Source organism: Parasteatoda tepidariorum, chromosome 10 (genome assembly GCF_043381705.1).
Source record: "Parasteatoda tepidariorum isolate YZ-2023 chromosome 10, CAS_Ptep_4.0, whole genome shotgun sequence".
Classification (NCBI taxonomy): domain Eukaryota; kingdom Metazoa; phylum Arthropoda; class Arachnida; order Araneae; family Theridiidae; genus Parasteatoda; species Parasteatoda tepidariorum.
In genome coordinates this window covers 68561849-68577628 of record NC_092213.1, presented here as the reverse complement: position 1 = coordinate 68577628, position 15780 = coordinate 68561849, and the positions used below count along the sequence as shown (strand labels likewise).

Genomic DNA, 15780 nt, shown 5'->3' with positions numbered 1-15780 from the left:
TCAAGAAAAATAAATGCTTAATTATCATTGATAATAAAATCCATTTAAAAAGCTGTTAAAATCATTTTTAACAAGGCATCATACCTTACAATAAAATGAAAACTTATATTTATTGTAATGAAGTATTAGTGTAACTAATAAAATTTCAAACTCTACACATACTATAAATAATAATAATGTATACATACTCATGCTTAAGAATCATTTGAGACATGAGAATTTCAATATTCCTCCATCATGCTTTGTCAATAAAAACTAACTCAGCCAAAAGATTGAGCTATGATGTCTTGCTAATCAATAATTCAAGTTCATCAAATTGCCAAAGAAAGAATCCAACCAAATGTTTAAATTATATTGGGTTTTTAAGCAATTATACTGAAACCCTAATGCAATTCAACATTTAGTTCTCAAAACTTCAGAAAATAAAGAGCTATCTGAAAATATAATTTAAACTTCCAAACATGTAATTAAATTTAAAAAAAAGTTTAATATCAAAGTTTAAATAAAGGCATTGAATTAATGCTAAATGTTAAAGCTTATATAAGTTTTTTTTCTACCTTTATATTCTTCAAATTAAGTTCATAATTAAATAATTTTTAATTTATGTGGCCTACAAAAAAAATTGTTCCATGTCTCCATGATACAATGTTAAATTAAATAACTATTTCAATTGAAAAAAAGAATTATAAAAATTGGACTCCCGTACATATCTTTTAAAATTTCATAAAATAAAGTATGATTATTGAAAACTATATTGGATAATTTCAAGCAGTTCTTATGAGTAAAGAAAAATATAAAAAATATTTAAACCCACAAACATCCTATTAAAATAAATATTCAAAAAAAAAACAATTAAAAATTTAAGCTTTTAACAAAATATTACTTACTTTGTTACAATAGAGAAATAATACACATAAGCTCAGAAATAGTGCAGAAAAAATTGCACATGATAAATATTTGACTCAATTCTGTCTATTTGTTTGACTTAATCACATGAGTTTGAATAATACCAAAAGGTTACATGGCCCTGTACACAGGGTTAAAAATAAAAAATGTATGATATAAAATAATTTTTCTACTAAAAAGTAACTAAAATTAAATTATAATATTAAATATTATATGATTATTGAATACATACCTAGATTTAAGACCAGGAAGTATCAAAATTTCTAATCTTCTATACCAACCTTTTCAATAAGAACTCTACACATAAAACTCATTCGGCTAGAATATGGTATACTAGGATTCACAATTACACTTATACTACTCTTGCTTCACTGTCCGCCATTTGGCCAAGAAGTAATCTAACCAAACGTTTGAACTGTATTGGATCTTTGCAATTTCACTTAAACCCTAATATAGTTCAACATTTAGTTTATGTTGGAATCTGTTGAAAATCTGAAAATATAGCTTAAACGTGCTGAGATTTTAAAAATAATTGTTAAGTAGAAACTAAAAAATAAATAATAAAAAAGATTAAATTTACATGAAAAAAGTACTATGTAAAAATATAATAAAATATGGGACAAAATTACTAAAAAAATCTAGTAGTATTAAAAAAAAATATTTTAAAGAAATATTGGAATTTATTATATCATCTAAAGAATTCATTTTAGAATAAACTATAAATATTATTAAATACATATCAAAGTGAAACATCAAACAGGAAAGTAATTCTCATCAAACTCTAGAAATTATGTCAAATAACAACAATACTAATTAATAATATCAAAGTTTCAGACATTAATAAAAGCATGCATTGAGAACAAAAATATTATAAAATACTTAAAAATAACAAAACTGCATGTAAACCTGTAACTTTTCCAGCTTCAACTTGATGCAAAAATCACATGCAACATAAAATTAATTATTAATACATTTATACATAAAAAAAATCCTGACGAAAAAATTGCAAAGTTCTAGACATTAATAAAAGCATGCATCAAAAGAGAAAATATTATAAATTTTCTTTAAAAGAAATAAATATATAAATTAAAATAACTGTATGTGTAGATATCAGTAAAAGTTTCCAGACTCCAGCCAGATGCTAAAATTACATGAAACACAAAATTAATTATTAATACATTTATGCATGATAAAATCTTGATGAAGAAATTCAAACATCAAAAAGCATGCATTGAAAAAGAAAATATTATATAAGTAATTCGTGAAAGAAATATATAAAACTGTAGGTATAGCTCCAGCCAGATGCTAAGATTACATGCAAAACGAAATTAATTGTTATTACATTTACGCAAAATAAAATCTTGATGAAAAATTGCAAATAAAATTAAAAGCATACATTGAATTAAAAAAGAACTGTAGGTATAAATTTCTGTAAAAAGTTTCCAGGCTCCAGCCAGATGCTAAGATTACATGCAAAACAAAATTAATTGTTATTACATTTATGCAAAATAAAATCTTGATGAAAAATTGCAAATAAAATTAAAAGCATACATTGAATTAAAAAAGAACTGTAGGTATAAATTTCTGTAAAAAAATCCAGCCTCCAGCCAGATGCTAAGATTACATGCAAAACAAAATTAATTGTTATTACATTTATGCAAAATAAAATCTTGATGAAAAATTGCAAATAAAATTAAAAGCATACATTGAATTAAAAAAAAACTGTAGGTATAAATTTCTGTAAAAAGTTTCCAGGCTCCAGCCAGATGCTAAGATTACATGCAAAACAAAATTAATTGTTATTACATTTATGCAAAATAAAATCTTGATGAAAAATTGCAAATAAAATTAAAAGCATACATTAAATTAAAAAAGAAATGAGTATAAATTTCTGTAAAAAGCTTCTGGGCCCAGTCAGATGCTAAAATTACATGCAACACATAAACAGCTAATAAATAACAAAGAAAGATGCATGCAATTTCAATGAAAATCTTAGCACCACTCTGGTATTAATAAAACATGCATCACAAAGGAAAATACTAAAAACAATAATCTTAGGAAATATTTCAAATACAGTCAGATATTAATGTGCATGCAACACGGAAACAATAAATTAATAACAGCTTTTATATGTAAAAAAAAAAAGACTTAAAGATGACACTAAATCTCAATGTAACAAGAGAGATTTTAAAAAACAAAAATAAATCTTAAACTTAAAGAAAAATTTCCAGGCATCAGCCAGATTTAAATGCACGCACGCACATCACATTCATTCCATTCTGCATTATACACACATAAATTAATATAACCACACACACCAATACACACATATATACACATAAAAATTATACATCGTAAAACATATATATATCAAGGTTAAATAAAATACTTGCACAGGTTCAGAAACATAGACATTATCAAACCTGTCAACTTTTAAATGTTCTGAGGATGAATATTCCAAGTAGTAGTGAAAAGATAATAGAAATAATTATGTCAATTTGCCAAGACTTAAAATTGTTTGAATAAATTACATTTATACATATGTTTACATTAATGCATATGATTGATTTGCTGCAGTGATCAAATCAAATTAAATAAATTTAAAAAATTAATAATTAGAATGAAATTTAAAATTGCATCATGACATTAAAAATGGAATATTAAGGAAAATCCAAAATGGTTGGCAACTGTATCATGTTCATCTTAGAAATAATTATGTAAAACAAATGAAAAAAATAATTATATCTGGAATAATTATGTAGTTTCCAGAAATTAAGTACTAATATTTACAAACATTACAATTAACTCAATTCTCAATAATTTCCAAATTCACAGAAATATTATATATCTACAACATGAAAGCTATTGACAAAATATATCTTTCAAATAATTATGCTAAATACAAGCATCAACAAAAATCTAATATTATGGATGTAATAAAAAAACAATTTCTTTTGAAAAATAAATTTAGATAGAAATTTTTTCAAATATTCGCCAGACATAACAATTAGCAAATATATTATCAATTAAATTAAAAAATACATTTATAAAATTTTAACAAAAATAAGTAAGTTTTCCCTGAGTATCATACAATATTTACAACACAAAAATTCTCATTTAAAATAATAATGCTTTACAACTTCGACAGTTTCCGATACTTTCGGGTTTTGTCGTCCTTTATTTTATCGATTTTGTTAGAACGATCACATAGGAAATGCATTCGTGTGATTAAAAAAAAATGAATTAGTGATTTAGTAAGACTCTCACTATGCGATGGGCACCCAACCAAAGGCAATGGCATTCCATCAATGTTACTAATAATGTCACTTAATGAGTTTACATTGAGATTACTATCAGTAACAGTTCTCAAAGTAGCCTCCTCCAACAGTGAAATGAGGTTATAAAGACTTTCTGATGGACTCAATAAGCCTCCTCTATTTTTTACATTAATTAGTAATTCATGCCTCTCATCGGATTTGGCAGCAACAAGAGATGTTAAGCAGAAAGTGCAGCTTGAGAATTTTGCTGCCCGACGAGCAACATAACCAGAAAAATAACCGATGATAACCTCATTTGAATTAATGGCATTGTACGTGTGATCAGTTACATTTTCTAATAATGATGGCACTTCAACCAAGTCAACACTGTTTTCGATGATCTCATCGAGTTTTGAAAACAGTACCATTTTTTTGTCATTTTCAGAGTTGTTGATGCTACAATCCAAAAGCATATTCAGCATTTCTGATCCAGATACATTAGACCCTTTCGGTGGCTTAATGAGGGAGTAGGTCCCAATAAGGCGGTAGACTTGAAGAAATATTGCTGAGTTGGGATGATCATTACTACCGCAAGCATTTCTCATAATACTGAAGAATCTCTGAAAAAAATTAACAAATTAAAAAAAACACAATGAAAACTAATATGGCCACATATTATCTATAATATGAAAGAAGAAAATACTTCAAGAGAATCTTGATTTAGTCTTGCAGTCATTAGATATTTGAAATCACACTTTGAGCTTAAAAATTCTGCCAGTTCAAGAGTCGCTTGGCAGGTGACTCTAAGACCAAAGTATGTCGACTCTGACATAAATTTCCAGCCTTTACTCTTAGCAAGAGCTTCCCACTCAATAAGGTAAATTAAGAAATCTTGAATTTCCTAAAGTGGAATATAAGTATATATATNATACATATATATATATATATATATATATATATATATATATAACACATAAATGCAACAGTTTTTTAAAAAATTAACCTTATTACCTTGTATGGTAGAGAATTAAGCTTCAATGCTGTTAAAGGTGTGCGCGAATTCATAGCATCAACAACTGTATTAATTCTTCGAACGAAGTTAGCGCAGCCACTACTTTCTTTGAGTTCCGGCACTTTGCCGCTGTAAACCTGCAATGCTGCAGCAGTAGAAGCACTAAAAAACTAGAAATTTAACAAATAAAATTGATTCCTCGAAACTGTTTATAAATGTTAATTTTATAATGATCAAATCTTAATTAACACAAAAAATAATAAGATAAATTTTTTATTAATAGAATCCGTGATAATTGTATGTTAAAGTAAAATAGTTGATAAGAAATTTTAAAATCGTTCATGAAATATCTCGACATAAATTATTTCATAAGAAAAGCATTTGTACATGAAAAAAACTTGAGAAAGAAAAATGATTCCCTTGAAAAATTACCTGAAATGCCATGGCAACATTCATTTTTTGATAAAACTTTGGCCTAATGTGATCAGGTGTTAGTTTTGGGCATAGTTTTAAATCAAACCGTGTAGGCCCATCACATTCCACAATGGTATCAAAGAATTTTATGTCCACTTTGCCATCAGGTGTCTATCAGGAAAAATTCAAAACAATATAATAAATTCTTCTGCACATTAAAATATAAAATAAAACTAAACAAATAAAACTTACAAATGTCACTTGATTGCTAACAATAGCATTCCTCAAATTCTTTATAAGATGTGGAAAATCTGAAATAAACCACAGTCGTCTAGTTGGATCAGTAATATGTTCACAGCTAACACTGTCCAAAGAAATGCCAAATTTTTTAAACATGCTGCGGTTCCAGGTAGCACCATCACACACCACAGCATCAACGAAAAAACCACTCTTTTCCATCAATGTCACTGCCTCTATAATGAGATGGTGCAAAACTGTACCTAAAAAATATAATTTTTAATAGATATGTATCTAATAGAATTTCCAGTGCCAACAAATAACTTCCTAGCAGAACATACTCAGCGTTTTATATTCTAATTATAGAGAGCTTGCGTAATATTTTATAAAATTAATATTATATTTTCAAATAATGAAGAAGAGTGATATTTAAATATCCTTGTGCAAAAAAATAATTACATAAATTTAATTGCAACTAAGTAACTGAGAGAGTAAATAACAAATTTTTTTAAATAAAAATTTTAAATTTTTAATTATAAAGAATATTATATTTACCTGAGGCAGCATTTTTTGATAGGAAACAAGCAATTGTTTGCACCCACTTTCCTCTAAAGGGTTGGAACATCAGGACCAAAGCATGGTCACCCTTCTGCGATGTTTGTGAGGAAGGCGTATAATCACCTAAGTCTGTAAAGCCATGGATTTCCAGGGATTTCTTATCAAAGACAAGTGTAGGGCTGACCTTCATCTCATCAATCAGAAGACATCCTATAAGCATTAAATAAAATTACATTTAAATAAAATGTTTTATGAATTCCTGCAAAAGCAAAAGTACTAATAAAAAATTCACTTGCCCCTTTTGTTTGCCATAGTCATGACTTTAGATTTCCCTTCCAGGCATTTGAATATCGAAGATTGAAATCCATAGCAACCCTTAACATTCTTTAAATACCTGTAAAGAGTTGCAGGTGATGGGAGCTTCAAAAGTTGGTGACTTCTTAGGTGATTATACGCTTTAGTGCTCTTAATTTTGAGTAACAGGCACTCATAAATCCACTGGCTTGTGTATCGCATGCCAGTAGACGGACTTTTTGCTGCTCTTAAACATGCTGAAATGGCTTCCCTCTGTCCCTCAGGAAGATTCTCCATAGCTTTATGAAAAGCATCCTTTGGTGACAGAGCACATTGCTTTCGAGCAGCAACAACACTTTGAAGCCTTTCTGTCTACAAAATGAAATGGGACAATTTTAAATTTGTAGGAAAAAAAAAACTTTTAACAAGTTTCCATAAATTTAAAGAAAATTTTATAAAAAAAACTTACTTTTTTTATTAATCTTAAATTTTTCCTTTGAGCACATGCAAGCAATTGTCTCTTCTTGGCCAGGCGTAAACTACTAGAAAGGTTTCTTGTTACCATCTTTTTCTTCTGAATGGTAAGGCATTCCTTGCAAACACCAGTTTTGCGTGCTCTGTAAGTGCCTTGCAAGTATCCAGAGCAAGTTCTAAAATTAAAAAACAATACATTAATCTACAATACATTTAAGTAAAGCTAGATTTCAGCCACATCAAAAAATCTAAAAGGAAGCATTAAAAACACTAATTTTTACATGAAACTAAAATAACTTTTTTAATTCAGCATAATTAACTATAATTACCAATTGCCCAAGTTTTTAAACAAAATATATTTTTTGTTTTGAGCAAAATATCATGCACATTTTTTACCTGATTTTTTCCTCTAAATTTAGCAAAATTAAAATAAATATAATAATTATTGTGAATAATTCTTAAACCACAGCTAAAATAAATTAGAACTAAATATATATGGTGCTGATGTAAATATGAAGTAGTAATTACACCACTAACCTCAATAAAAAGCTATTGATTTATAGAATAAATGCATTTTAAAAAAATAATAGACTTCAACTTAATTTTTTTTTTTTTTTTATAGAAGCAAATTTGATTAGAAACACATCCTTAATAGCACAAGTAATCTGTACAAAGATAACTTAAATAACGATAAATTCATATTTTATGTAAATAAAACCACAGAACATCAGCTGCTCCGCTCCAGAGCCCAAGAATAGCCACAAAGGTCTAGTCCTTCCTTGAATGGTTACGATACTGAGTAAAGATTTCATAAAAAATACCACTCTATGTTACATTTAAAGTAACTCCATAACTCTAAATTTCAATTTAGACTGAAATATAAAATAGAATTAAAACTATTTTTTAATTGATGGGATGCAAATTGCCATTGAATAAATTTGCATACTTAACAATAAAAATTTATAGTGCATCATGAAATTACTAATAAAAAAGATATAGGATAAAATTTAATTTACTTATGTCCAAACTAATTCACATATAAAGCACCAATGAATACTTTCAACTTTTTCTCATATTTTAAAAAGGTATCTGAACAACTCAAAACTATCTTAAAAAGTCTTTTTTGTAGCTTTAGTAATACATGATTTATGTAAATAAAAACTAAACTAGTCACAACAGTTTAATATATTATCACGTTTTATTTAAAAAAAATTATTTGCTAAAAATTAGTAATTTGAAGATGTGAAAATACTTTTACTATATTGTCATTATTTAACTCGGGGAAGTAATTTGTTAAAGACATTAGTCATTAAGCATAAATGGTATTGCATTTTGTTGTAATATTGGACATCTGATGCATAATATCATAAAATATTTTACTTACGTTATTTCACTGAATAGTTACGGATAGATTTAGGTAAAATTAAAAACTTTTTGTACACACAAAATCTTAATTAAAAAAACATTCTGTAATCAATTAATAATAATTATCATAGCATACTTATTATTTCCAGCCCCTTTACAAACAACTGCTCTTTCAAGGATACCTATAAGTTAAAATAAATCTTCTTGGCAGTATAACTTTTGAATGTTAAATGAAACAGCAATTCCTTTAATAGAGGCCTTAAAGAAAAGTCAAACAAGCTTTATATTGATCTACAGGTTACAATTTTCCTAAAGAGTTTGGTACAATATTGCTACTGTTATAAATAATCTAAAAAATTAAAAATAAAAAAAACTTTTCGAAAAAATTATTTGAAAATTCATAGAATTCTGAGATACGGAAAAATATCCAGAATTATCCAAGAAAAAAAGTATTTTTACAATTCTACTTCCTGAATGCAAATAATTTATGGATAAATAATTATATTAAGTAACACTTTTGCTTTTGACATTGTGAGAAACAATTTCCGAACAATTGAAATTAATAGTCAAATAATTTTAAAAAAAAGTCAATATAACACTTGACATGTAAACTAAAAATAACATGAAAAGCATATGAAAAGAAATAGTAATAAGTAAACAAAAGACTGAGTCTATAATGCTTTTTTGGAAGCTGCGCTAAAAAGTACTATGCAGACCAGCGATTAAAAGTATTTTAGAAGCAGTTACTTCAGCCATCTACTTTTTTAAAAAATTTTATTAAAAATTAAAGCACACTTGTATAAAGAATTAAAGCACATACTTTTGGAATAAGATCCTCTCTAACTACTATACTCTTCTCTACACAGTCATTATTCCAAAGAAGAAAAGCAACAAAATCTGTTGCTATTGATGTCGACCATGAGGAATTTGCAAGTGGAGACTTAGCAGCCTTTTTCAGTTCATTATAAGAAAAGGGCACAACATCCTCAGAAATTGTACTGATATTGTTTTCATCTAAAATTAACATTAATTATAACAAAGTATATATAGTAATCTAAATTCCAGGCAATTAAGTTAATGATTATTTAAAGCAAAATGTAAAATTACCAGTTACTGAAGATATCCGCACCAAATTTACTGGCAATGTTTCCAATCGAGCTCTTTTGGATGGTGGCTTTCTAACACTTGTGGAATCAGACAAATAATGAGGAAGATTGGGAAAAATAGAAGGTACAGCATCCTTCTTTAATAGAGGTCTATCCCTTTCAGTTTTCCATATCTACAAAAATAATGCTTAATAAATAAGAAGGGTACATTAAAGTACGAAAATGAAATAATTTAAATATGAATACGAACTGAGCCATCGGCCAATTTCACTTCATAATGAGTTTCAATTTCACTTGTTTTGAAGTGTAAAGCACAAACAAAGTCCTTGGAAGTTAATTCTCGATCACTTCGTGGAATAGATCTCTTCCACTTATCTAGTAAACCAATATCCTATAAAAAATGTAACAAATAAAATGTTATACCACAACTACTTCTTAGGGAAAACATGAAATTTTATACAATAATTAGGATGACAAAGAAAGAGCCTGAAATGCTATGCCAATGAGAATATTTTTTTTTATCTCTTTAGTATTGGCCATGAAGACTTGACACTCAGCTTTATCCTTTTTTTCGAAATTTGAAATCCTAGGATAAGTTTTGCTGTCAGAATGAAAGGAACTAATTTAATTAACCAATCAACTACTCAAAATAACTAAGCTATTAAAAATCATAATAATTAAGCACTTTATTAAATGTTGCTTGCATGATAATGATAATTCGAACAATATTTTTAATAATAAAGGTTATAATCACTATTGATTGATTTATCTATTCTGCTTTAAAATACAAAAAAAAAAAAAACTACTGAAATACATATAATATGTATTTATTTTTAAAAAAAGGCTAACTTAATATATAAAGTTAATTCATTTTAACAAATATAAAGAAACCTGAATTAACTGAAGATTGAACTCAAAAGGTGTAATAAATTTAAACTTGTCAAAATCAAATTAATTAATTTAACAATTAAATTAACATTGAAATTAACAAATAAACAGATTTATAATTTTGATATTTAACAAATAAATTTGTCAAATATCAAAATTACATTAAATAAATTAATACATAAATGAGTAAAAAATGCTGTGTTTTGAATATGAATGGTTTAGGTTAATTTAAAATATATATAAAAAGTATGAAATGAAATTAAATTTAACAAGATTTACTGTTCTAGAAAAGTGGTATTAAAATTTAAACAGATAAATAAATTATTGCATAATAAATATTAAATGGTAATGGACAGAATGTTTCATGTAGTCAGAACAATTTCAATTGTGATGTAATCAAGAAATTTTTATGAAAACAACATTTTTCAACAACACATGTTTAAAAAAAAGTTAATAAAATTTTTTTCAACACTCAGCAGAACATAGAACCAGAGGATATAAATATTTTAACGAAAGAAGTTTACAAGGATAAAATCATAACAGCCATTACCTGATATCATCCTTTAAGAAAAGGCAATATAAAGAAAGCAAATTCATACTTAACCAATTCAAGTGATAAATCTGATATTGTACAGAAAGAATGAAAACCCTATCAATAAACTAAATTATATTAAATGAGCTATTAACTTTTATCATTCTGTGAAGTTATTAAGTTTTATTATTTTAGTACAATTAATAGTAAATTAAATATAATTATTGAATTTTAAGTAATTTAAGCTACTATAAATACAAAAATATTCATTTACATACAAATGTTTTAATTTAAATAACATTTATCTTATGTGCATAGTATATATTTTCCTTAATTAATCACTTCTTCGTTATTTTAATTTTGAATCTAAGACATCTGATCAGTTTATCATTAAATGCAACATATTTGTTATTTTGAATTTTTCAATTTTAAATTATATTATATATATATATCGTATTGTATTTAACGTCAATATATATATTTTATTTTTCAAAGAAGTTTATCACAAAACAATCATAGCAAAATTTTAAACAACAGCTTCGTTTCATCTCCAAATGCGATACAGCTAATAAAAACAGTTTTGAAATCGAAACTACATAATGATTAATGATCATCAATTCATGACGTATATACTATATCAATATATGACGTATAATCATAACTAAATACATATTTAAATAGCACGTGGACATACCCTTGGTGCTTGAAAAAGACTGGGTACTTTTTTCCCATCTTTTATTGCTTCTCTTCGTTGTTTCACATACCCGGTGTTACATCCTGTAGAAAAACACACTCTCGGCATTTTGAAATTGTGAATTTTATTTCAAAATTTAAAAAAAAAATTCAATTAATACAGAAAATATATAGTAACACAGCGACTATTCAACGCTAACGCATGGAAAGAATGTCTGGAATGTCCTTTTCTTGATCCCTGAGAAGTAATCAGCGCCACTTTTTGAGCAGCAAATCGGTTTAAAAATGGCCAGCTGCTTTTCAAACTTCCGGAGGGGAAAGTAAACTGTCCTTAACCCCTATATTAGTCCCTGGCAGTGAGAATGGACCAAAATTGTATATTATCGGTTAACAGTTAATTTTGTTATGCAAAAAAAAAAAAAAAAGGGATAACTACTTCAGTGACATCATCAAACATTAGCATAGTGCTGTCATCTTTAGGATTTTCATTATACTAAATATGCTTTGATAACAATATGATATTAAAAAATATATGCAAATTTTTATTCTTGAATCCAGTCATGTTTCGAATGGTTTTAATATTTATTTATAGTTAAAAGAAGATATAATTTCGCAGCTTTTCCCTTTTTAAGAAATGGAGAAATCTTCTTAGATTTCTGAAATCTTTTTATAATTTTACCCAAACCTACAACTTTTATTGGAGATAAACTGTTTTCTTTTTATTAACTTTTTTTTATTAACTTTTCAAAGTTAATAAAAAAAATTTCAAAATCTTTTTTATTTTAAGAATATTTGAATTAGATATAATTGCATAGATTAAATATAATGCATTTTAATAATTAACTGTATTTTAATAAGTTGATAAAGGTAATCAATATAATTGTTTAATTTTTTACTCTGAATATTTTAAGTTGATAATTTCGAAAGTTAACAATTTCAAAGTATGTAATTTTTTTAGTTTAGTTTGAACATATTAAAGAAACTCTTTGTTTAAATTTTTATTTAAAAAAAACAACAAAAAAATTCCAAGATACTATATGATTTCAAGAAGTAAGATAATTAATTTCATTTTTTTTTCTTCTTTTATAATTATAAGAATATTTAAACTAGAAATATTTTTTAAATATATATGCATTTTTGAACTTATTAAAAAGAACAGTCTACATTTTAAGTGCATGTTTCGCCAATTATCTATTTGAAAATGCATGTATTCAGCTTTGTGTTGAAATTATAATAAGCCTTTTACATTTTTCCTTTTACATTTGCCTTTTACATAAGCCTTTTACATTTGCCTTTTACATTTTCTTATCCTGTGAAAAAAAGAAAGCAATATAAAAATTTGAATCGGAGAAAAGAGGTGCAGTTCTGAAAGGAATTGTTTTTTTCTTTTAAAAGAGAAATACAGTAAACAGCGAAAAAGAGTTTTTAAGCAGAGCAAAACAAAAAGTAATAACAGCGAAATACCGATAAGTTAGTTATGGTTCAGAAATTACGGCCGTTATTAATCATTATGAAATTCATTTAAAGATGGCAGCACTATTCTTTAAATGTGCGATACAATACAATTCTTGATGACGTTACTGGCCTTAACCACCTAGTACCTGTTTGATCTTGTCTGGTCTGGTCTACACGTGTTTGCTGTCATCCATTTTGTTTTTCTTTCATTTTGTTGTTCTTTGGGTGGAGTCAGTTGTTTGTTACAGCTTATTCTTTACATTTCATTTTCGTGATTTTAAAGTAAATTATATTTTTCACTTNGGATAAATAAACAATGTTATATTAATATTTATATTAAATGCAATGAAAAAAAACTCAAACATATACCTGATATGGAATTAAAAGCATTCACAAAATTCATATCTTCTTCATTAAAAAGAATTTTATTATCATCTACATTTAAAACACAATGTAAAATATGTCTAAAATTGGCGATGTAATAGGGTGTATAAGTTTGCTTTGTAGATTCAGGCTCTTCTTTTTCATTACTATCTGATAACTCAGAAAATGCACTCATGTCATCTAAACATTGTTTAACATCATCTAATTCTTTATTCACTTCAAGTGATACATTTTCATTTTTAAAATTACTTTTTTCTATCTTTTCATGCATATCTATAGAATTATTATTGTTATTTTCAGTAGATAATGTTTTCTCAGTTTTCATATCTTTACTTAAAGGAGAAAAAGTCTTGCGAGAGTGCACTTCAAAATTTGGACAGCTATCATTGTTCAACTCATTATTAATACATTGAGACGATCTTAAAGGAGCAGAGATTTGACAAGAGCTCACTTCAGAATTCAGATATACGACATCATTGTTCAACTCGTCATTGTTTCCCTGAGAACAAGATGTTGATACTTGAACTGCAACATTATAATTCTTATCACATGCAACATGAACTTCAATCTCAGTTTCTAATTTAATAAGCTTTGTTGGTCTATTAAATTTAGTAGATAAATTACTGGATCTTTTAGAATTTCTCTTTAGTGTGGTTTTTTTTAAATTCTGAAAGCTGTCATTGCTTAACTCATTATTATTCATTACAGATGATTCTGAAAGAGAAGCTGGACAAGAGCTCATATATGAGACATCATTGTTAAACTTATTATTGTTCCCCTGAGAGCAAGAAGCAGGTATTTTGATCATAGCACTATCATGAGTTTCTGATTTGACGAGTTTTGCTGAACGGTTAGATTTAGATATGTTACCAGACCCTTTAGAATTACTTTTTAAGGTGGTTTTATGACGTGAAGTAATTTCATAACTATGTTTAGAAGATGATGTATGTTCAGTACTTTTTATTTTTTCATTTTGCTTGATATTTAATTTTGAATTTCTTTTGACTGGAAATGAGGAAACTAATGGTTTGGCATTCAAATCATTTCCGATTTTTTTACGGGCATTTATTGATCTCGGCACCTCATTTAAGAATACAACTTCATCATCCAAATCACTTAGCACAGTTTGGTTTGATTTTTTTTCCGCAGTTGCAGGTTTTGACGATTTTTTCCGCTGAGTTTTTAAATTAAGCCTGCTCGATGTTGTAGTTTTTTTATTGTGATTAGGATTAGTTTCCACACTCGAAAGTGAACTTTTAAGTTGATATTCAGATATTGCACTAGAACAATTATTATCTAAATGTTCATTTAATTTTGTTTTAAAGACAATTAGATTACAAGCAGGACAGTTAACTTTTGTAATATCAGACTGACAAGTAAAATAATCTAAAATGCTAGACTTTTTCATCCCTTGTAAAACAATACGAAATAATCTTTAACTTTAAAATATATTATAAAATTTAAAAAAAGTAATAAGCGAAGGATATTTTGAATATTTTTTAAGGGAAGCGTACAATAATTATTAATATTACAACATTAAGAAACTATACTGTTTAAATAATTAATTAAATGTCTCACAACAAAAGAGCGGCACAAAAAAAGTTTATTTATATTATGATTACTACCGTTTCCGGCTACTTACTTTTGGTGAGCTTAATCTCTCATTAGATTTTAGCACAGAAATAATAATTTCTAAACACTTTAAGGAATCGTTCCCGCTTTATGTGAATCACACACGTGTAATCCAGGTGAAAGAAGCCCCATGGCATAGACATCGAGAAATAAGGTCGTTTAGTAACGTCATAAGTAGATTTTAACTGAGTAGCCGCAAATTTTAAATATTTATCATTGAACAACGAACAATGGGTTCATTTGTCCTTTGGTTGTACTGTTCTTTACATCTATTATTATATAAATTTTAAGCATGCCATATGCATGACATATACATTGTTGCTGTAGTTCATTTACGTCGCACTAGAGCTGCTCAATGAGCTATTGGCAACGGTCTGAGAAGCATCCCTGGGGAAGATTCGAAGACATGCCATCACAATTTTGATCCTCTGCAGAGGGAATGGCACCCCCGCGTCGGTAGTCCGACGACCTGCAAGCGAAGTCGAGCACATTACGGTAGAACAGTTTACGAGGGCCAATACCGCACATCCTCTGTCCCTACACAGACTGATCCAATAGGTCACCCACCCGCAC

The 15780-nt window shown here is 27.3% G+C and overlaps 2 protein-coding genes across 6 annotated transcripts in view; one reads left to right on the top strand and one right to left on the bottom strand.

Annotated features, from left to right (window-relative positions):
* Positions 1-6680: 6680 nt before the first annotated feature.
* On the bottom strand, positions 6681-11983 carry LOC122271819 (uncharacterized). 2 transcript variants are annotated; one of them, XR_011638096.1, is made up of 7 exons: positions 11738-11983; positions 9874-10014; positions 9625-9796; positions 9338-9531; positions 8654-8775; positions 7148-7328; positions 6681-7050 (listed from the first exon to the last, which is right to left on the bottom strand). XR_011638096.1 is itself a non-coding variant. In XM_071187185.1 (5 exons), the coding sequence occupies exons 1-5, from the start codon at positions 11843-11845 to the stop codon at positions 8707-8709; spliced, it is 684 nt and encodes a 227-aa protein (XP_071043286.1). In that variant the 5' UTR covers positions 11846-11971; the 3' UTR covers positions 7755-8706. The 2 variants fall into 2 exon arrangements, 1 of the variants encoding a protein (XP_071043286.1); XM_071187185.1 differs by lacking the exons at positions 6681-7050; positions 7148-7328 and having other exon boundaries at positions 7755-8775; positions 11738-11971.
* A 1314-nt stretch (positions 11984-13297) lies between these two features.
* The window catches only part of LOC107447632 (uncharacterized), a 33671-nt gene continuing 31188 nt past the window's right edge, over positions 13298-15780 (top strand). For 2 of the 4 annotated variants that reach the window (XR_011638094.1, XM_043054311.2), the window contains exon 1: positions 13339-13473. The gene's annotated coding sequence lies outside the window, so the exon portion shown is untranslated. Of the gene's footprint in view, positions 13474-15780 lie in introns of all 4 variants that reach the window. The other 2 variants (XM_043054310.2, XR_011638093.1) reach the window with 2 other exon arrangements.

What these genes read in the sequence shown, in the direction of transcription:
- LOC122271819 (XM_071187185.1), bottom strand. Translation starts at nt 11,845, where the DNA reads ATGCCGAGAGTGTGTTTTTCTACAGGATGTAACACCGGGTATGTGAAA. An exon ending in TGAAATTGGCCGATGGCTCA is followed by an intron (nt 9,797 to 9,873) that starts GTTCGTATTCAT and finishes TTATTTTTGTAG; the next exon opens with ATATGGAAAACTGAAAGGGA. An exon ending in GAGAGGATCTTATTCCAAAA is followed by an intron (nt 8,776 to 9,337) that starts GTATGTGCTTTA and finishes CTTTTCTTTAAG; the next exon opens with GCCTCTATTAAAGGAATTGC.